This window comes from Syngnathus leptorhynchus, chromosome 19, assembly GCF_054491065.1.
Source record: "Syngnathus leptorhynchus isolate UIUO chromosome 19, UIUO_Slep, whole genome shotgun sequence".
Lineage (NCBI taxonomy): Eukaryota > Metazoa > Chordata > Actinopteri > Syngnathiformes > Syngnathidae > Syngnathus > Syngnathus leptorhynchus.
The window spans coordinates 5,208,721-5,230,522 of NC_141213.1; the positions used below are offsets into that span (position 1 = coordinate 5,208,721).

General features: G+C 38.1%; 1 protein-coding gene across 1 annotated transcript; it reads right to left on the minus strand.

Annotated features, from left to right (window-relative positions):
* Window positions 1-18,097: 18,097 nt before the first annotated feature.
* On the minus strand, window positions 18,098-21,018 carry hccsb (holocytochrome c synthase b). The gene is made up of 8 exons (XM_085939186.1): window positions 20,904-21,018; window positions 20,156-20,269; window positions 20,031-20,081; window positions 19,816-19,949; window positions 19,458-19,606; window positions 19,258-19,377; window positions 19,085-19,171; window positions 18,098-18,667 (listed from the first exon to the last, which is right to left on the minus strand). Exons 2-8 carry the CDS (start codon window positions 20,262-20,264, stop codon window positions 18,469-18,471), a joined length of 849 nt encoding a protein of 282 aa, XP_085795312.1. The 5' UTR covers window positions 20,265-20,269; window positions 20,904-21,018; the 3' UTR covers window positions 18,098-18,468.
* Between the last annotated feature and the right edge of the window lie 784 nt (window positions 21,019-21,802).

Genomic DNA, 21,802 nt, shown 5'->3' on the forward strand with positions numbered 1-21,802 from the left:
AATTATATTGAAGAATGAAGACTGAGTCATATCTGCACCTTTGCACAATGATTGAAGAAAATTAAAATGACAAGAGATTGAGGTTCAAGGAGAGAAGCTAACCATCACAGAAAAAAGGATAAGCGACGGAACCAGTTTGAAGGACATGCTTTGGTTATGAATGACAGCGTGCTTGATAATTATTTCCTGTGTGAATGATGGTTTTTATCCAACAAGCATAAAAAAAAAACCCAAAATATATTTAATGAAAGAATGCAAATCCATTTGTTTTCACCATCTGCACCGCCTGAATCTCTTTCCTCTCTGCACAAAAATCGAGGGGGTGGAGGGAGATTGGTTACCGATGAGCAGATGGCTCTCATACTTCACATGTTCCAGTTAATCTCTGGATCTCACTGCAACTTTTTGTAACCTGCACTTGCTGGCCCGATCATCAAGCTACACCAGAAGCCATATGGCTGGGATGCGCACACAGGTGGCAGCTCTGGCTTACTTCCTCATCAACATCTTTTTTGCACGTTAGACACGCATGCAATCTAAAAGATGGCAGATATGTTTTTACATCTTAATCAAGCTCTAAAATGTCAATATCAAATATTTTTAGAATCAGTCAATTCCTACGTCGATGAATTGGATTGGATAATTAACAGTGCCACAACACAACTGTGAAAAATACTTGTCCGGAGTTATCTAACCTGGAGTTCAATCAATGTGAAACGATTGAAGGTGTTCGTTGAAGCTGCATCGATTCTGCTACTCTCCAAACCCGATGTTTGACACAAGAGCTCTCAGAAGAGTGACCAGACTGAAAGATGGCAGCAAAAGCTAAAAATTAAGTGGCCAGTTGGATTCTTGACCTCAACTCCAATGCTATGCTACGGCATAACCTTGAGAGTAACATTTTCAAGAGACAACCCAAGACTATTATTGGACTGAAAAAGTTGGAAAGATAAAAAAAAAAAAAAAAAGGTTCTACAAACTTTTGTGTAGGTCGCAAATTTTGGCACGGGCGTCACAGTAATATTGTGGTATATGAAGCTCATTTGCAATTACTGGGGCTCTTCTAAAATATTTTGCCGCATATACTGTTCTAATAAAAACCATCTGTATTTTCTTACGGGGTCAGTGGGCTCACCCACAGAATAATAAAAAAAAAAAATGCAGTAGATAACTGCCACTGCAGGTCTGATCGTTTTCCTTTTCCTGAACACCATTATTTGTGACCTATTTTTGAAAAGTCAGCACACTTCAAAGTTGACTCCATTTAAAAAAAAAAAAAAAAAAAAACCTTCCTATTGATGTAACATCCTTTTTACTCTACTTCAAAAGAATTTTAGCTGCAGTGCTGACCCAAGGTCTAATTTGGCTCCGCAATATCCTTCTAGACCCACATCTATCTTTTTACTAATAGATTAATGGGTTCAGCTGCAGGCGGAGGTATAGACAGGGGAAGAAAAAGCTTCTAGAATTGGCTGGACTGCATCATGTCTGTCTTTTGTGACCAAAATCACTCAACTTGAGGAGTAATTGGCTCATCTAAATAAGCAGTGGTTTAAACTCTCCAACTTTTATTGCATACTTCTTTGTACTGCCCTCCCTGAACATGACATGATATTACATTCAAGAATACTTGAGGTGTCAACGTACCCTGCATAGAATTAAGGCGACTTGTACAGGATGCACAAAAGCAGCTCCGGAATATGCCGACTCCAAAATCCAGGAGGTTAGCGTTGGAATCCCACATCAGATACAAAGATGGTGAGCACAGGGACTCCTCAAGGCTGTGTATTAAGCCCTCTCATGTTTATCCTTTTTAACCCATGATTGCTTCTCCCCCAAGAAGTAGAAGCCACATTTTTTTTATTTTCTGGACCTGACACTGACAAACAGCCATTAAAACCATTGATTGCCTGAAATATTACACGAGAAATTTAATAGTCAATTAAACCAGAAAATGAAACCAAACCACAGGTTTGATTAAACAATCCTGTGGCTTACTCAAAATTGTTTTACCAAACAAATAATTGGTTCCCCGACACAATTCATCCCCTACTGTGCTACATTCACTTGTGTTTCCGATGATGGCTTGTCCATTATGATGTCTTAGGGGATACAGCTCTGTTGAATCCATCCAATGCTCGATAGGGACATTACGGTAAGGTAACACATCATTACGTGAGCATTTATACATAATCACCCACTTAAAAAGACCCCATAGGACACGACTGCAGCATATGGGCCATGTGTGTTTTTATGCACGTGTCGATTTGTACGTATTTGGGCTCTAGTGTAAAGTCCATCTGACACGTGCCTTATGGTGATGTTCAGATATAATGATCAGTAGTACTTCTCTTTCGTGATACTCTCATTCTTCCATCTAGCTACAAGAAAAGTATACGCAAACACACATGGACATACGGCAAGTGGCGTAGAACAGATGACCGGATTATTTTCCTGGCCAACTAGAGCTTCATGTTGTTTTTCAATTTCAAAAATATACTTCTGGCAAAGTATACGTACGTATTAGACTGACAATATTTTTCAAGGAAAACTAAAGTGTCAAAGCATGATTGATGGTACAATTTTCAGGCCTATCGGTTGCCAGCCCAGGCACAGGCACGGTTTATTTGTTAGTGGTAAGTTTGCCCCTAGCTGTTAGTTGCCTGCCAGCACTACTGTGGGAATTACACTGGCAGAGTCAGGAACGCATAAAGCAAAGCACAAATGTGACGAGGAGCACAGGACGTCTTTTTTTTTAACGTCTTGGATTTGCCACACATCAAAAGCCTTGGCCCTCTGATTGGTCGGTCTTGTTACAGCCAAAAAGTCTGCACATATTTTTACATTTATTCATCAATATCTCTGCTATGCAACATATAGTTTCTTATTATTTTTACTATTTTTGTCGTGTTATTTCATAAATACTGGAATATTGTGTTTCTGCATGATACATTCTATAATCGCGCAATAACAGTGGTGGTGTTAAGTCTGGTCAATTCAGTTTATTTCATGATCAATTGATTGTTAGATTTGTGCAGCGATATCCATTTGTTGCTTGAAACAATTTTGTGTTTACCGCCTAAGAAATTCACCATTAAAAAAAATATGTAGCCTTAACATTCTAAAAAAATATTTATGGGTGCAGGGAATGAAATAAAACAACATTGAAAGATGAAAAAAGACGGCCATCATCTTTATGAACTCCATCCATTAAAACCACATCAGTCAAGTCAGACGGATAACCTTTTGACATGTAGAGTGATGGCTACATTGCTTGGCAATAAGGTTGTCAGTCAACGTGATTACAGAGACCTCTGTGATGTAGCAAAGGGCCATAGTGGAGCCCGCAGCAGATATTCAGGGTGATAGTGAGTGATGCCCTTACAATATTTCTGTTATTCGCTGCCATTATTGGTGTTGGCTGTAGAGTCACCCTGTTTTATTACCGTCCAACTCTCACTACGCTTCTTCCCGCATTCCTCCCTGTCCTCTGCCAACATTCTCTCTGTCCTAGGACAAGATGCATTCTGAAATACCATGAGACCTTTTTTGTGATATTATTTTTGCTCCCCTCCCCGATTATTTAATGATGATCCTAGTGTGGTATGATTGTAATTTATTTTTGGGGATGTTTGTTGGATGTTTTGATTGATGGAAAAACATACTTAAGTGGACGACATGTCATTTTGCCTCTAGTTACGGGTCATGTGTCGTCAGATTACCAAAGGGAAATGCTGACTGACAATCACTTTTCCATCAAACATATTTATCTACATTTTGGTGGTTATTGAATTTTACCAATAAAGAATTATTTTCGAATGTATACTGCAGACGTACACTGTTGCAATATTGTATTGGGAATCAGATGATAAAACAAATTCATGTCTTTAATAACTTTTCTCTTGTTGGCCTTTCATCATGTCTGGGTCATGATGACAGGATCAAATGCTTTGAACATCAGGTAAACTGGAGAATATAAAACAAAGGTCTTTTGAAATGATCACATTCTATTTCTTTTGACAAGCAAAATAAGGTTAACTATTTTTTTCATCTTTTGATAGGAAGGCAGAAAAGACAAGAAAAATATAATTATTGCAATTTTTGTCTTCCTTTGGATAAAATGGATGTGTAGACTTTCTTTTTTGATGGCAATTAAGCTGACTAACACAAGGTGACGCATTTTGGAGCATGGCCTTTTCTGCAGTTATTTTCATCGCGGAACAAATCTGGACAGATAGTTATTATAGCGGTAAATTATAGGCTAGCAACACACTGTAAGAAACTCTTTTGCAACAAGTCACAGAGATGATGAAGTGTTGTGAAGTTTTTTTTCCGACATTCTTTTTGTGCTATTGCATTGATTAAAGCAACATTTTAGAGGGCAGTCATAATGGGAGTTGGGGAAGATTTCTAATCTTATAAATGTAATGTGTGTGTTCTAAGTGTTTGAACAGTATAATTATGACAGGCAGATGCAAAGTAACCTTAGTTAAAATTGTTCAAATATTTATTTTATGTATTTTGTGCTGTCTCTGTTTGTTTGATTTTTAGCTTTGTAGGCTGATATTTGAATTAGCGTTGAGTGCCTTGTCATTCACATATTGAGACTTTGCTTTTATTCAACCTAAATATCAACAGTTCAATCGCATACCTCGGTTCGTTTAATAATGTTTGGTAAGCAAAGAATTTGAACTGGTCGCAACACACATTCGAAGGCAGAAGAAAATAAAGTAAAGATCCAAATGTGGCTGTGCAAGTAAATCTTGTCTACAGGAGATTGTGTTAGACGCTGAGGTTCAACTAACTGAGGCAACCTTGACTCCCATTCTTCAGGTGGATAATTGGAACACAATACACGATGAAGAGAAGCGGTGCACATAAATGCTTACAGAAAGCCTCTTTGTCTTAGGTTACTGCAGATACGTGAAGGTTTTTTGTTTTTTTTTCTCTCCTCGTGAAACATTTTTCTTTCACCCAAGGAAATCAATTGAAGGTTGCCATAAAATTAGAATCTGACTTTTCTCGGATAAATAACGGTATTGTAAAATATGTTTCGATGTCTGTCGGCTACCGGTTGAGGATTGGAATCTTCTCGAGATTGACGGATGCGGAGGTAAACAATAATGGCTAGTAAAATGGGCAAACCAAATCAAAGATTGTCCAGATTTTTTCCATTTCCCCCACCTCTTGCGATCAAAGTCGTCGTCTCTGAAAGATTATCCTGAACAACCAAGGAAGCTCATAACCACCAGTAAACACTGCTCAATAAACAAAAAGACCAAACAGAAAGATGAGGGAAACCACAGCTTCATACAACAAAAGAGGAAATGGAATATACACAGTTGTACTTGGATTTCACAAGAAATTAATTCCTAGAAAATCAATTACCATTAGCCCTTACCATAATATGTTAACATTATCTTAAGGTTCTTTTGTTTTGTTTGTGTCAATTTGACCTAAATAAATAAATTCCATAAAAGAGCGCTTTCAAATATTGACAGCTTTAAACCGAATACGACTCTATTCCCAATTTGCTGTGTTTGTGTGAGTCGACGCTGTCCAGTCGCTCAGCGGGAACACACAATTACCGCTGCCATTCATAACTGCAATAATCCTTCATCTTCTAGCCGCTAGTTTGTCATCACTTACATTAAGAAATAGAACAGAGTGTACAGTACACAGAAGAACATGTCTTGGTATCATCATATTCTCCTTGTATGCCATTGATTGTGGAAAAAAAAAAAAAAAACAACAACATCGAAACTTTCATTCAGCTCTTGGAGGTTTATCAATGTTTTCATTTTCCCATTTATTTTTCCATGGAATTCAATTTGGAGCTGGAGCTCAGTGGGTGCAGCATCTTCCACTCAAGGGTAGCAGCTATTGATGCAAGCCACGGCATCCTCTGGCCTCAAGCGAGGAGCCCAATTTTCTGTCTATTTACGCCACAGTTATGACCCCATTGATTTCAAATAGCTCTGTTGCTATGGTGGCTCTTCTCCAATGCACCTAGTGACCACCGCTGATCAACAGCATGGGAGCAACAGAAAGCCTCAGTGGGCCAGTTAAAGTGGGCAAACGAAATGTGTCGGGGGCGCTTTTGTCAATTATAGAAGGTATATTTTATTGCTGTCAGCCTTCATAAGAAACATTTGTATTTGCGTTGAATGCTGACAAATAAAACATGTGAATTTGAGAATTTATCATTCCTGCTCAAAATGCATAGTGTCCTTATTTTAGTCGCTGAAAAAACGAACTACTAATTAGCAACTAAGGAGGCAAAAGAAAAAGAAAAGAAGGAAACATCAGTGCCTCTACGGTCTCAGCCTATATTTTAAATATGTACATGCTTCATAAGTGCCAATTGTATCTGCCAATGTGTGCATAGAATGGACAATCCCAAAGTTACTGGTACTTTCTACAACAATTTAGCAGGTGTGCAATGGAGAAGGTGTGTGGGCGATACCGCTATTACGCTCCAACATGGCCATTTTCAGGAAATACGATTTGAAAGTGGTCATGATTATCCCTATTTTTACATTGTAGCATTTTTTGGTGTCGAGAGCAACTGACATGTAAAAGACTGCTCATGAAGGCAACGGAATACAGCCAGGAGGCTGCACCAATATAAATGGATTATTATTTAGTTTTTAACACAGTCATTTTGTGATGATCGTTTTTTTTTTTCGTTTTTTTTTCCCCCACCTGCATATTAAATGGACAATTTTAATAATGACAACATGAAAATATGATCAAGTCCCTCGTGTGAATGCCATGAAATCAAAAGAATGCAAAGAAATGACCTCACACTTGTATTTCAGTACGAAATCAGACTGGAGCATAAAATAAAATAAACCTCCTGTTATACTGTGACTTGGAGGCTTTTCCGCCAATCTTATATGTGGAGAGGTTCAAACCGGGAAGGTCAGTTAATGACTGTAAAGCACTCAGAAACATGCTCTTGCGGGATTTAACAAAACAAAGGATATGTGCTCGGTAGACGGCTAGTTCGACTGAAAACCACTGCAAAACTGTTCACTGGTTTTAATGGAAATCTGGGTCTGTTTAATTGAACATAAAAGAATCCCTGACTTATTCTGTAGTGTGAATGGCAACTTAGTCCAAAATATATGGCGTCTGGAAGGAGCTAATTTTGCGTGATATATTAAAAATATAATCTTTGCTTTGATTGGCTCAGCGTTGTCCTCAAATTGAATATGGAAAAGAGCTTTCGTCTGATAAGGAATTGCTAATATCTCAGCATCTTTGCCGGCCATGTGGGAAATTCACTGAGAAACATAGATGCGACAAATAGAGTATTTTTACATTATAACAATTAATAAATCATAAAAAGATGGAAGAAAATACTACGTTTCGCATCTCAAAATGTTTTGAAACACTTTTCTGCCTTTCAGGCTTGACATTATTGACATTAAAAGATACCTTGAGGTGTGCTAGATGATTATTTACTAAATGAATCCAAATCATACCGTCAATTGTTTTCATTGTATAGAAACCTACACAAGCACAAATACAGTAAGCCCCGAAGTGTATTTATTTGTGTGCAAACAATGTTTGTAATTCCAAGCAAGGCCTTTTTATTTGCTAGTGTCAAGGTTTGGAGAAGTTAACCCTGACCAGCAAACTGTGCTGCATCTCTTTCTTTGTTATTAATTCATTTTGAACAAGTGTCTCCAGTGAGCAGTGGCGGAATCATTTTATAATATGCAAGACTGGCACCACTTTGTTATATATTATATATTATCGTGAATAATAGCAGTGTGCTTAATTGAAACCAAATACTGAGATGTGCTGAACTAGTTTCATGTGCAGTTCAACATAAGTTTACCTAAACCAACGTAATACTGTAACAGTTGTGAACAGCAGCTTATGTCACTTTATTCCATTTTCAGCTCAAACGTGGTTGAAATGTAATGCATAGCTATTAACTAAGCATTCAGATTTGTCTTGTGCCTTGGCTTTTGTTATGTATATGAGCGATATTATGTATGAGGAGTAAATGTATCGAGTGGAGGAGGAATGAGGGGGTCACTATGAATAGGGGGTGGCTTTTTAATAATCTTCTTGTGGGTTTTACAGGGCTTGGGGGGGGTGGGCGATTTCCCTAGAGGATGCTCTTCAGGGACATAATGCACCTCCTCCTTTCTCCCATGTTGCTTTATTATTTCATGGTTTCTCCACTTGATAGTGAGACAACAGGAGGATTAAAGCCCCGCCCGCAGTGACGGGAAAACAGCGAAACCCCGTTTTGGGGTGATTTGGGAATATTACAGCTTTCTCTTGACCATGTTCACACCTTGGTCAATGTTAAGAAAATGTAGACTGCTTGTTAGTGAAGACGTGCAAAAAAATTTGGAGACACGGTGATAGTTATTCTTCGACCTCATTAAGAGTCATTCTTATCCATTCCAAACAGGTCAATTCTATCAATCAATCAATCCGTTCATTTTCCGATCCCAATGATGGGTTGAGACTAATTTATCTTGACTCGGTGGACAGAATGATTAACATGAAGATACAAAAGTACATCTGTTGATTTGCATTTCTTATCATCAACACTATCATGTCACATGAGGTAAACCTTAAAAATGGTTTTCTTCTATCATTAAAATGTTCTCTATCCTAGCACTTTCAAGGTACTTGACAAGTACAAAACAAAACCAGCTGAACTGGTCAAGAATCAGACAAACAAGCTCCCTAATAAACCAACTTAAAGGAGACTGGCGGAGAAGCATCAGACTTGATTTTCTTAATGTGCTTGATGCCCTTTACCTCTTCCATGCTTTTTGTGTCTGTGGAGTCTTCTAATGAAAATACAGCGTCTGAGCCCATTCGGTGTTTTCTCCAAGAATGGTAACTGACAAATACTGTGAAGTTGATCAATACCCCCGCAGAAAAAGCTGTGGACTCTTAATGGGAGTGGAAGTAGAAAGAGCAGGTGTGCTTTTGCAGGCTCAGACAGTAACACTGGCAGAATTAACACCTCAGTACTACCGACATGAAGAGTGGGGGCAGTTTGTCGGGAGGATTGGTCAAATGAAGGAAAATGGTTGGAAAAAAAAAAAATAAAAATAAAAATAAAAAAAAATAAAAAAACCTTGAAGATTGCCAGGTTGTCTTTGTCCCCACTTACGCTTTTATTTCTGACATGCCTTAGGAACACCAGTGTTCCGTCAAGGTCAATTTCCAATTTGATGCTTCTTTTCTTCTGTTAGATGACCTTCCAGAACCTAAATGCTTATGCCATTACTTCACTCTGAGATAGTTTGATTTTGTCACTTGGTTTTGATTTTGTGTTGTGTGTCGAAATAATTGTGTATTCTTATCTATATTCTTCTTATATGCATTCACGGAAGCTTCGCATTCATATTTCCTGCCGCTCTTACACCGGCACAAATAAATATTTGTATTTTTGGAGAAACCCATACAAGGAGAACATACAAAATTGATGCACTGCTCGAATAATATTTGACTAACTATAATCCAACTTGCCGCTATGACCATTCGATCATTTTAATCGTCAACACCAGAGAGGCTCCTGAACAATACCTGCCTGTCAGAACGAAAATCTCTTTATAACATAAAGTCAGTCACTGGTGTATTGGGATCATCTGCCCCTAATATAACAAGAGTGCCATATGTGAAGAAAATATTAACACCTACGTAGCCCAGGGAAAAGCCATTGGGTGTTTTTTCTTCCATTAACTGTATGTTGGGCACTTGACACCAACAAAATGCCCCTCAGAGTGTAAGAAGCCCTCAAGGAAATAGCTTCAGCCGACATTAAATCCTTTTCTCCTGCTAGTCAGAAAAGCCTGAAGCGGGATTAAGAGAAGTCTATCAGTCCTTTTCCATCATAAGTGATAAGGTGTAGAGTGGTGAGGGGAAAAAAAAAAAGGTTTTAAATCCTTCATTCTTTTAATACTGTCGGTACTAAAAAAAATAAAACAATAAAAAATGGAAAAAAAGCTGGTTTGATTTAAGTAGCAGAACTTATTGTGTTGATTAGCTCAGACGTTTCCGCTAGTATGACTTATATATATATATATATATATATATATATATATATATATATATATATATATATATATATATATATATATATATATATATATATATATATATATATATATATATATATATATATATATATATATATATATATATATATATATATATATATATATAAGTCATATACATCACCGTCTGCAAATCAGAACAACATGAAGATCCATAGAAGATATAGAAAGGGAAAAAAAATGGATAGCAACTGCGATGACCAGAAACATTGAAGTCCACCCACTGCAAGGGCCTCTTTGCAGCTGCAATTAAAGCTACGACTTTTGTCTGATTAGAGGAAAAGGAAGAGACAGAATTGATCGACCTTAAGCCACCACCGGTCGTTGCTTCCTAAATGGCAGAAACCTAACACAATATACTTCCAGTCACGCACGCACGCACACACACACACACACACAGATAGCTTTGGAACGAGTCTCCTTTCAAATATAGCAAATACACACTGGCCTTCTTTGTAAGCGCTGTGTGGAAAATGCGTAGATATGCCAGGACAGCAAGGCTGCTTTTGTGTCGGGAAGAAATACGAGAAAAGCACAAGGTCACATTTATTGTATATTCATGAGTCATTTCTACCTGATAAAATAAGCGGAAGCAACAGCCAATATATAAAACAGTGAACATATTTGATGAAAATTGCCCTTTTTGAAAGGTATATTAAAAAAAAAGCTGATCTCAAAGTGGTAGAATTGCAATTAATGTTCATAATGGTAACTTTTATTCTTTTTATCAAATCAGAAATGTGTGAATGTATGCCGACGAATCTCAGAGTTTCAGCCACCGAGCGGTAAAAACGAATATGTCTGTCGTTCGCCACAAAAGCAGAATTATTATCTTGGTGTTTATTCGACACGACATTTGCAAGCATGGGCTTTTTCGAAGGAAACATTTTATGACATATAAAGAGCGAACTAGTAACTCAATCTGAATACATTTTTGTTTGTCGATTTAAGATGAGAGATAGAGATGGAAAATAAAACTTTCTTGTGCGATTCATCAATTAATCAACAAAATAATCCACATATGAATCGATTATTTCGATAGCCCTTTTATATTTGGCATTTTTAAAAAAAGGCCGAATTTTATGAGTGAAAACGACACACACGTTTGATTGCAGATTACATTTATAAAGTCTTTGATACCACACTATGGTCTTAGAACGTGAGCTGATAACAAAGAATGTCAAAGATGACCTATCCACCTCTGTGAGGTTTTCGAGAACGACTCCACCGTGAAAGCACAAAGAATGAAAAATATTCACAAAGCACATGTGTGTGTGTTCCAGTGCTATTTAAAGAAGTCCAATTAAATCCAATGTTCACGTAATCGCTCTCTCTCTCTCACTTTCCACTTTCATTAACTTGTGTTTCTATAGAATGTCAGACAACGACCGCCCACGCCTCTCACGCTCACTGGCCAATTACAACTGCAGCGCGGTGCAGCAACGACCTCTAGTGGTAGGATTTTGCCTCCTGTGGCTGCACGTCACCTTAATTGGATTTTGCTCGGATCAAGGGTCAAACATGTTGGCACTGTGTCAAAAGGCATTTGGGCTCAAGCCATAGCGACTCGCTCGGACGTTGAGGTGTCAAAGAGGACGAGTCCTCTCCGCAAATAGAGACCTTACGAAAAAAGCATTTTTATTTTGAAAGGAATTACATTTTTAGTTTGGAGCTTTTTCATGTAGTACGTCTCTCCTCACTTGCCGTATTGTGATTGTCTCAATTCCGAATCAGTTAAATTTTGTTCAATTTAAAATTTAAAGATGAAATGGAATTAGTAGTCCCGACCAATCCAACCCTAACACGAGGCAAATATTGCAGGTCTACAACAATGCAAGTCTTGCGATTGCCATCTCGTAGCCTCCATTCATTTTCCACCCAGGCTTTCATGTGCCTTTCATCCAAAATGAATAATTCCTTGTCATGAAATATCGTAAAGCACAAAGGTAAGCCTCATTGAAATGTGAAGCGTGCGAGAGAGCAATAAGACAGCGACACGGCTCGGCAACAAAATCATATTAATGAAAGCCTGAGAGAGACGTGAGCGAGCATGACCCTGCGTCGGTCCGCTCTGATTGACCCCACTGGAAGTTGGCTGAGGACCACAAATGCATCCGATTCACAGCATCCTCCACAACAAAGGAGGCAGACAGATGCGCTTGTCGGCGCATTCGAATCAATTCGAGCTATTTCGTCACATTCATAGCAATTCCAAATCTGCATGGTGATGGTATTACAACAAGAGAGGTTATTTAAAACCTAAGAGAATGAACGTTAAATTGTGTTCTTGCCATCAATTATTTTGCCTTAGAGTGTTAGCACAATCAATGTATTTTTGCAAACATTCAGAAACAAAACAAAGGAAACTGCCCATCAGTGCAGTACCACTTTGTGCCACAACATGCGCTGTTGTCTACTCAAAGGTTTGCAGCAGAATTAAGAGCAAGAAAAAGAAGCAGCATGTTACAAATTGCGAATATTTTGACAAATGTAATATTGGAAAAATCTAAATCGATGATCAAAAAAAGTATTGATTAATTGGATTAGTAATGGATTCATCATTGCACCGCTACTTCATAAGTTTTATTATTTCAAATTTATACATTGATCAGATAGAATTAAAAGAAAAATGCATTTGTTTTTTTTGTATTATAAATAATCCATTTCCACCATTACAGTATTGTGGGGGGAAAAAATGTCAGGATTTAACCTTATCCCCATTTCTGACACGTGTTGTTCTATTTTCCTTCCCTGTCACACTTTTCCCCTCTTTTAATATCTTTTCACAAAATCAGATATTCTACCTTTGCCATTTGTGAAATGAATACTTGGAGCAGGGTGAGATGGAGATCACATGATGCAGGGTTTCATTTAGAGTACAAAGTTTTCAGAGAATTAGCATAGGGGGCACAATCAGAGTTTCTTTGTGTTGTTGTGGATTTAAAGGAGGGGGGGGGGATCTAGTGAGCCCCTGGAGAGAATACTAAATAGATCCACTTTGATTAGCATAAGGGGCAAGTGCTTTTGCCATTTCCTCTCATGTCCTGAAGCACTTTGGAGGATGCGCTCAGCAGTGAGTCTTGTCTTTGTTGGTGTGGGGAATCATGGAATATTTGCAGCATGTAAAATCCAAGTGAATGTTGCTATTGTTGCCTGTCCTTTGGAGACACTTTCAAAAGGTAATGCGGCTTGATTGTGCAGTCGTCTGCTCTGACAAGATAAAAGCCAAGCAGGGCTGCATAGAAATAGTGCAATACTGGATGTGTGCCATGTTTGCATTGAAAATCTCTTTTCATGCTCAATATTGCAATAATATATTAAAAATCAATTGTGGTTTTCAACTGAAATGCATGCACTGCAATTTACGTTTAAGGTTTGGTTTATGCCTGGCGCTATTTAATGGGCTAATTAATGAAAGTGTCAACACTTGAACATGAGATTTTACCAATGGACGGGCCAAAGCTCCGTCCAATATAAAAGTCGTGTTTTGCTGCCATCTTGTGGTACCTACAGGCAAATATGTTTCGTGGATGTTACTTTGTGGATTCGGGCTATTATTTAGAAGCAAATCTGGATTTAAAGATTAGAATAAAGAAAAATGACAAAAATATTCAATTTTTTTTTTGCTTTAAACTTTTGTGGCATTGCCGCATTATACCGTTTAAACATGACTTCTTGATTCAATGATTATTTAAATGTACTGACCGGAGAATTAGATGAAATAAAATACAAATGAAAAAGTCTAAGTCTGCTAAATGGTCTCATCACAACAAAGACATCACTACCCACATTGTACTGTCGGGCAATTAAGCACACAAAAGCCCACACATGCAAAAGACTGGAATCTTGGAGCCTTACACAAGAGGCAGGGTTGAGGGTTACCTTCACTGAGCGCATCGTTTCTTTCTTTGGCTCTCCCCCTAATCAAACTCGTAATTAGTGCTCATGTTTCTGCTTGTCGAACAATGACGTGAATGGATGCTAAACAAATTCACAGCTCATCAGCATATACTTCCAGATTAAAGAACAGGCATGTCAACAGGGAGCAAACAGGGTTGCGCAACCGGCGGAGACCCCCGCCCCGCCCACACGTAAAGTGGCCCTTAATTAATTTCCAAAAATATAAACATTCATGATAACTCAGCAGTCTAGATGACAAACATTTTAACATCTTACCCAATCTCAACCGATTCTTAAAATAGTTGTCGATTCATTTGATCACCGATTAGTTGTCGATTAACAATGTTTATTATCGCAATTGTATTTTTCACGGCACTGCTTCAGACTAGCTCAACAGCACAAAGACCCCAAAAGCACCAAAGTACTTATAACTAAAATAATTTCAGCAGGCACTGAAGGTGTTGCGTGCGCTTCTATAGCCCATTGTCCTATCGTATAAAGACCTCCTACCTCGTCCCCTCATTGAAAGCGGTATTAAGTGAGATTAGGCGACTTTGTAAGTCATCAAGGCGCCGTCTTGTGATATTGATCCCTTACACCAGGTGAAATTGGATGATCACTGGAGAAGTAATTATAAAGGGCCTCACCCCTGATCCTCACAATAGTTTATCAACCCGATGGTGGACAGACACTAGTTGGCAGATGGGGAATATCTCTCCATTTGTCAGTGGCCCACGCCATAAAAGTCGTTGGTCATTGCTCCCGGTAGAACGATAAGCAGCTTATGCCAAATTGGAGAAGGAGTGATTACATCCCCGAGGAGATGTGTGATGAAGCGCTCTGCTCTGATTGAGATGTCTACATCTGTGTCAAAGCTTTTCTCCATCATTGCCGAGGACTGGAGGAGATGCTGTGTAGGCTTTGTCACTGTCTGAGGAAAACCATCAAGTGCTACTTGGAGTGTATATTTTCGGTGACGCTAATTAACCCGTAACATACTTTTGATTACAAAATACAAATATCAGAGATAGCCAAGTTATGCGCTCAAATCCATGATTAATTAATGCCCCCAACTGCACTGCAATTGCCTATAGATGGCAGCAAAGCTCTACTTTTGTCCTAATGAAGATTCTTACTGTCACAGGCTATTTATTTTTCTTTTGTTTACACAATCTGCTCGGGGCACTAGGAGAGTCCCCTGCATCACTTCTGCTATCGTTGATGCCTAATTAGTAAAATTCTTGTCACCATTGTGGCTCTGTTTGCTTTGTTTTGTATATATATATATATATATATATATATATATATATATATATGACAGTTGTAGCCTGATTACCACTTGTTTCAAATACCACCTTGATTTTCTGTTAATTAACACTTTGAACTCTGGGTTCCACCAATTCAATTGAGTCCGCAAAACTCAGAGCCCTACTGGGCACAATTGAGTTACTTTTAGGACATGTGGTTGTAATTGACAAATTATTTCAAATTGTCTTTTGTACTCAAGAATTGTAGACTTGATCTTATAGTCACACATTGACATTTTTTTTTTCTTTAGATCCCAGAAATGAAGGAAATAATCTTGACCAAAAGTGTCATGCTAATCCTCAGACCTCTTCAATATTCTATCAGCACTTTTTACACCAGCAGGTGCAGCGTTGTATGATCTTTCTCCTCGGGCAGGAAGTAAAAACAAATTGCCTCGGGGCACGTGAAACGAAGGCATCAATTAAACAAGAACATATTCTCTTGGCATTTATAGCCATGCTTTGATACGACAGTTTAGCCTCGCAGCAAAATATGACCGCAGGTTTTGAAGTGAAACGCAAATCAGGAGATGGAGGTACATGCACAAATGAATCAGGCTATTGAAATAGTTTGTTCACTCCAGCTTTTTGGACATTTCTCTCCGTAAACTTTGACCATTCTGTCAGCTTCTATTACCCTTGGTACTCACGTATGGAGTCAGAACCCTGCCAAGTTTTGCCAATTAAAATCAATTTTGGTCTTGCAAATGAACCCCCAGAAGATGAAACAAACTGCATAACGAGATCAGAATCAAATATTATGCTTACGTTTTCTAACACTATTGTTTGCTCTTTCTTTGGAGACATACTGAGGGCTGATTTAAAACAACAAAAACTTTGCTTTTTCGGAACTGAACCAATGCTTAAAAATCAATCATTATGCAATGCGTACTATAAAAAAAAAATCACCCACCACACCAACAGTAAGACAAACACACACATGCAGTAAAATCAGATTCTCCTTGGACGTAATGCAATGCAACAACCTGAAGAAATGTTACGTCTGCTGCCTTGACTGCGTATTAGATTTCTGCTCTGTCCACTGACGTAAGTAACCTATAGCTGTTCATCAATTCAACATGGCCAGATGTGCCCATTGGCATTTATTCCACAAAAGCCACTTGAGGATAACCTAAAGCAGAAATAATCAGCAAATGTGAAGGTTTGTAAATTGCATAGAGGCCCTTCAGCTCAATGAACTTGCGAGACGTGTTCGGATGGCTGTTTCGCTTTATTTTTTACCCTGTGCAGTCAGCAATGCTGTGAAAATTAAGTCGAAATGAATACATCAGTCCCAAGACCATGTACAGTGAAGCATACATCCTCTATTTTGATAACCAGAAAGAAAATGACCTCGTTACGCTTTCCAAGGGAACTCATCAAAGATTCAAGAGGTCTGTTTCTCCTCTCTGTAGCTCTCGGTCATGGACATTGTCTCGGGATTCAGCACAGAATATTTACATTTATTTTTGTGATAGACATTATTTTGAAATTCAGCCTGAAGCGAGTCTTAGCTTTTCCTGCTTTGTGTCTTGAACCATAAAGTATCATTTTCTTCTTAAATCCCTGAGAGACGATTTTCTGTGGCGTTGGGTTTGCTAATAAAGTATTGTGACATGGCGAGTCATTACCTAATCAATTTTAAAAAATTAAAATAGTTTAAAAGAAATAGCATAAACATATCTGGACTCCTATTGGCTTGTTTTTCATAAGAGCCATACATTTGGGTTTGCTTTTACTTTCAATAAATGAAATGTTGCTGGAACATTCATTCAATAAACCCAGCTTGCTTGCTTGGAAACATAAAAGGTGCCTGCCAGCACCAGTAAGGCTCACAAATGAGCACATTACGTCGTATTTTGATGTGGTCTGCACAAAGAAAAAAGTATAACTCAATAGACAGCGCCACAGGCCACGGCTTCCCATGGCCTCGCAAGCGCTTCTGTTGTGAAGGTGGCAAATGCTATAGAAGTACATAACTGCCTGTGGAGATAGGTGATTTTATTGTCAACAACACAAGTAAGGGCCTGAAACAGCTTCACAGCAGTGGTGGGCTAAGATGGCCCGATGTTTGCGTTATGTAGGGCATGGATTCGATTATGAACCTATAAGATGTGTCTTCTAATAAATAATAATTAAAAAAATATATCCAAGTTACATGTCAGAAATTAAACCCTTCAAATATTCAAAATATTATCTAACCTGGGTTGTAATAAAATTATATTACATTAATTTAAATATCACAGATCATATATAAGGTGTGGGCTAAGATGGCCGGATGTTTGCGTTATGTAGGGCATGGATTCGATTATGAACCTATAAGATGTGTCTTCTAATGAATAATAATTAAAAAAATATATCCAAGTTACATGTCAGAAATTAAACCCTTCCTTCAAATATTCAAAATATTATCTAACCTGGGTTGTAATAAAATTATATTACATTAATTTAAATATCACAGATCATATATAAGGTGTAGGGGCCATTAGAGGTGAAGTATTATTGCATATCGTGGGTCCCTCAACAGCAAATCAAGACAACAAATTTTGGTGTAACACTTCCCCCTTTTGTTCATACTTGAAACTGCATCCATGCAGCTGAAGGCTCAGTTTGTTTCATTTGCCCTGTTTAATAGTCTTGAGCATTCATTCACTCTTGTAAAAAAAAAAAAAATAGAATTTAAAATGTCTCATAATAGTTTGGATATTTTCAATCAATACCTGTCAAAACACAAATGTAAACCTGAGGAAAAGCTGTTAATATTAAGAGTCATTACTTTGTATCCAGTAGGTTGATGGAAATCTTTATTAGTTACAGTAATACAGTATATTCAGATACTATGGAAATCAGTGGTCTCCAAACATTTATATGAGAATTACTTTAACGTTTAACTACTTTGTTTTATTTATTACATAACACTTGGGACAATGTAGTTTTTGTGATATTTCAAGGTAATTTGCACAAAAAAAAGAAAACCTTGAGCAGTAATAACTTAACCTGTTAAAAAAAATAACAACAGTGAACTTCAAAGTAAGTCTTAATCATACAATTAGTTTCTTACAAGCCGTGATTACATCACCAAAAGCTGATTTGTCTTTACACAGCAACACAAAAATTGCAAAGAGCTAAAATGAGCACCTTGAAGTTCATGCAAGAGTTCTTCAGGAGGTCCATCGCCACCAGGCCACTTTCATGCGATCCCATACGGCACCTAAAGAGTCAAAGGCCGGGCGTACATCCAGGATGGAGAACTGGTACGTTTCTTTGTCGATTTCTCCATCATAATAGTCGATGACGTAGCGGACCTCCTTTCCACAGCGGTCAATGATCCAGTCGTGACGGTCAAAGGGCAGCTCGTAGCTACGAAAGCGACGACGAGGCATCGGAGAGGCAAATGAGGTACTCGCTGTGCTACTTTGGAGCGCTTAAGTGGCGTTTCTCAACCAGCCTCACATAATGAAGCCATTGTTTGTATGATTATCAGAGAAGAGCAAAGCAGAAACAAAAAGAAAAGATGCAGCTTGTGTTTCATCTGACTAGATGCTGCAAGTGGATATGTTATTTATGCTGCAGGCTATATAAATATATATATATATATATTATGGACAATTTTTAAATACTGATGATATATTTCAATACATTTTTAAAATGACATGAAATGAATGGCAATTTACATTTCATTTATTAACCACATTTTGGTGTAAAACCCAAGTGAATTCATATTTGATTAAATCAATAAAACACAAATACCCACATTCCATTGAAAAATTGGCTTACCCCATCCAATGACGGAAACGAGCCCTTGGCGAGTACTCTTTGGCTTTCCCTCCAAACCTCTTCAAGGATGGACCACAAGGACATTCACTGCAGGAATATTTTACAGTCGAGCGATTTAAAAACAAATACGGTGGAGGAAATATTCTGGTTCTATCGATGAATTCATGCCTCACCCTGCATGCAGGGCCTCCCACTTCAGGATCTCATGCCAGGCTTGTTCATTGTTCTTGTTGTGGATTTTGATGATGTTGCTCATGTCGGCAGCAGCAAGGTCATCTTCACGCCAGCGCCATCTGCGTGTTCAATAAAACAAAAGAGTTCAACTAGAAAATGATGATTATAGTCGAGAAACACTTCAGCTTCACACACTGACCCCTTCCTCAGCATGGCATTCCAGAACATCTGTTCAGATGGGTACACCCAGTGCTTTTCGCTGCCATGGCGAGGAATCTTAGATTCTTCTCTGTTGAGGGATAAATTGAAGGGTTGGTCTGGAGCAGGCGTTTGGTTAGGAGGAGGCATCTGAGGACATGAGTCATGAAAGAAATGTCGTGAAAATGAGGCACAAATAGAGGAACACTGTATGTTAACTTAAAATCTGTTGTTTTGTTTTTTTTTTCAATAAACTGAAATGCTGAGGGTTGGCATTGCATCTATGTTCTTCATTATGGATATAGAAGATTTCATAGCAGTTTCAACAAATAATAGAACAAAAAAAGTATTTATTGTACCATATTTGCAGGGTCGATGTCATTATTCAAGCCTGCTGCAGCTTTCATGGGACACTCCACAAATTCATAGGCCCGATCCTGGTGATCTGGGCCGGCTTCAGCTTTGTGCATCGGACACTCCGGAGGCGGAGACGCTGCAAAATGATATGACGTGATGTCACAATGCAGACAGTAAGATAGTGTATATGCAACTTGACCTATTAGCCTGTACCCACCTGTAACTGGCTGTGTTTTATGCATGGGACACTCTGACGGGGGAGATGCAACTTTAAAAAAAATAAGAGACAAGTATTAGATAACATTACCACAGTTTCCATGCTAATAAAATATGGATCACCACCTTTAACAGGCTGATTTTCTTTGTGCATAGGACAGCCTTGAGGAGGGGAGGCAATCATTGCCTCTGCCTGAACTGTAGAAGCTGCAGGTGTTGAAGTCAAGGCCCCCATCCTGCCTGAATTGATGTGGAAACAAACAGAGACAATTAAAAAGTGGAAGCGAGAGAGAGAGAGAGAGAGAGAGAGAGAGAGAGAGAGAGAGAGAGAGAGAGAGAGAGAGAGAGAGAGAGAGAGAAATCTATACTTCTGCAAGCTATGAAATCACATTCAAACAAGTAGGTAAATGTTTTCTTATTAATTTGTCTTATGCAGAAGTACAAATACTTGGGGGGGGAATAGAAGTACTAATTTGACTCCTTTACTTGAAAAATCTACTCAAGTAATTACGCAATTGCGTCATAATGACCCTCTTAGTGCATGCAAACAAATAACATACCTCTGTAAAATAACCTCACTGCTAACTAGCATCAGCAGTTTTGCAGCGACACTTAAATTCTGAACCCGCATACTTGCGTTTTATTAAATATTATTAAATTAAAAACTGTGATTATCAAAATATCAAACAGCTGATATTATGTAGACGCTTATTTATACCCAGTCAAGAGTTTCGTAGCATTGCTAATATTTCCTGAAGTTCCAAACAAAATTCGTTAAATACAGCCAAAAATTCACAGTGCGTAACAGCTGGTTGAAAGTGTTACTTGCATATAACGTGAAGGGTAACAACCAAAAATCAAAACAGACACTTACTCTAGTAGTTTTGTCCACGTTCTCTTCCAATGTCAACGATCAGGGTAGCTCACACATGGGGTTATGTGATGTGAGCGTACGTAAGGAATTACGTCATGACGCAAATAACGTCACCAGCCGCTTCTTCTTCGTTTTGCGTGACTCTCAAACAACGTTTAAATACACTGCCGCCATCTTCTGTTGGAGGGTAAGTATTGTAAAAATACCTTGTTCTGTTTTCTTCCTTATTCATTTTTTTAAATGCTAGATTAAAAGAAAAAAAAAGAAAAAACAGAGAAAAAAATATTCCAAAATGCTGAAAATTACATGAAATGGAAAAAAAAACTAAAAGTACCACTAGTAGGCAGCCCCCTTCTAAGAATCATTGCATGAATGTATGACTCTTTTAGAACAGGTTTTTAGGTTAATTAAGATTCTGTGCAGCATGAACATACTAAAAAAAACTGTAAGTACAAAACAATCGAACGTGAGGGGGCATATGCACATTAATAAACACTAAAGCGACGTCAATATACAATGGTCTTTTTTCAGCAGTGCTCATTATACCGGCTTGAACTCCAAATTATAGCTTTTGTGGCTGTCAGCAGAAGGCAACCGTGCGACCGCAATTCATCTGCAAGCAAGCACTAAACTTGCTTGTTTGGCACCACAGGCTCTGCCGTATTCATTCTCTAACGCTATGTATAGGCCCACAGCATGATAACTGTCCAATACAAACACAGAACCATTGCATTGGCAATCCCTCTTGGACAGAAAAGAAAGTAGTGGACCAGTGGTGTCCCAAATGCAAGTCATTGCATGTTTTTTCATCTAGGCTCACTGCATATTCGAATAAAATTAAAGACAGAGTTCAATTAAAAGGAAGCTCCTATGACTCAATAATTGGAATGTTTTTACTT

Excerpts from the sequence above, each read along its gene's own strand:
- hccsb (XM_085939186.1), bottom strand. The coding sequence starts at position 20,264 with ATGGGGGCCTTGACTTCAACACCTGCAGCTTCTACAGTTCAGGCAGAG. Across the intron at positions 19,607-19,815 it reads ACATCGACCCTGCAAATATG|ATGCCTCCTCCTAACCAAAC; the intron begins GTACAATAAATA and ends TCATGTCCTCAG. Across the intron at positions 19,378-19,457 it reads AATGCCATGCTGAGGAAGGG|ATGGCGCTGGCGTGAAGATG; the intron begins GTCAGTGTGTGA and ends TTGAACACGCAG.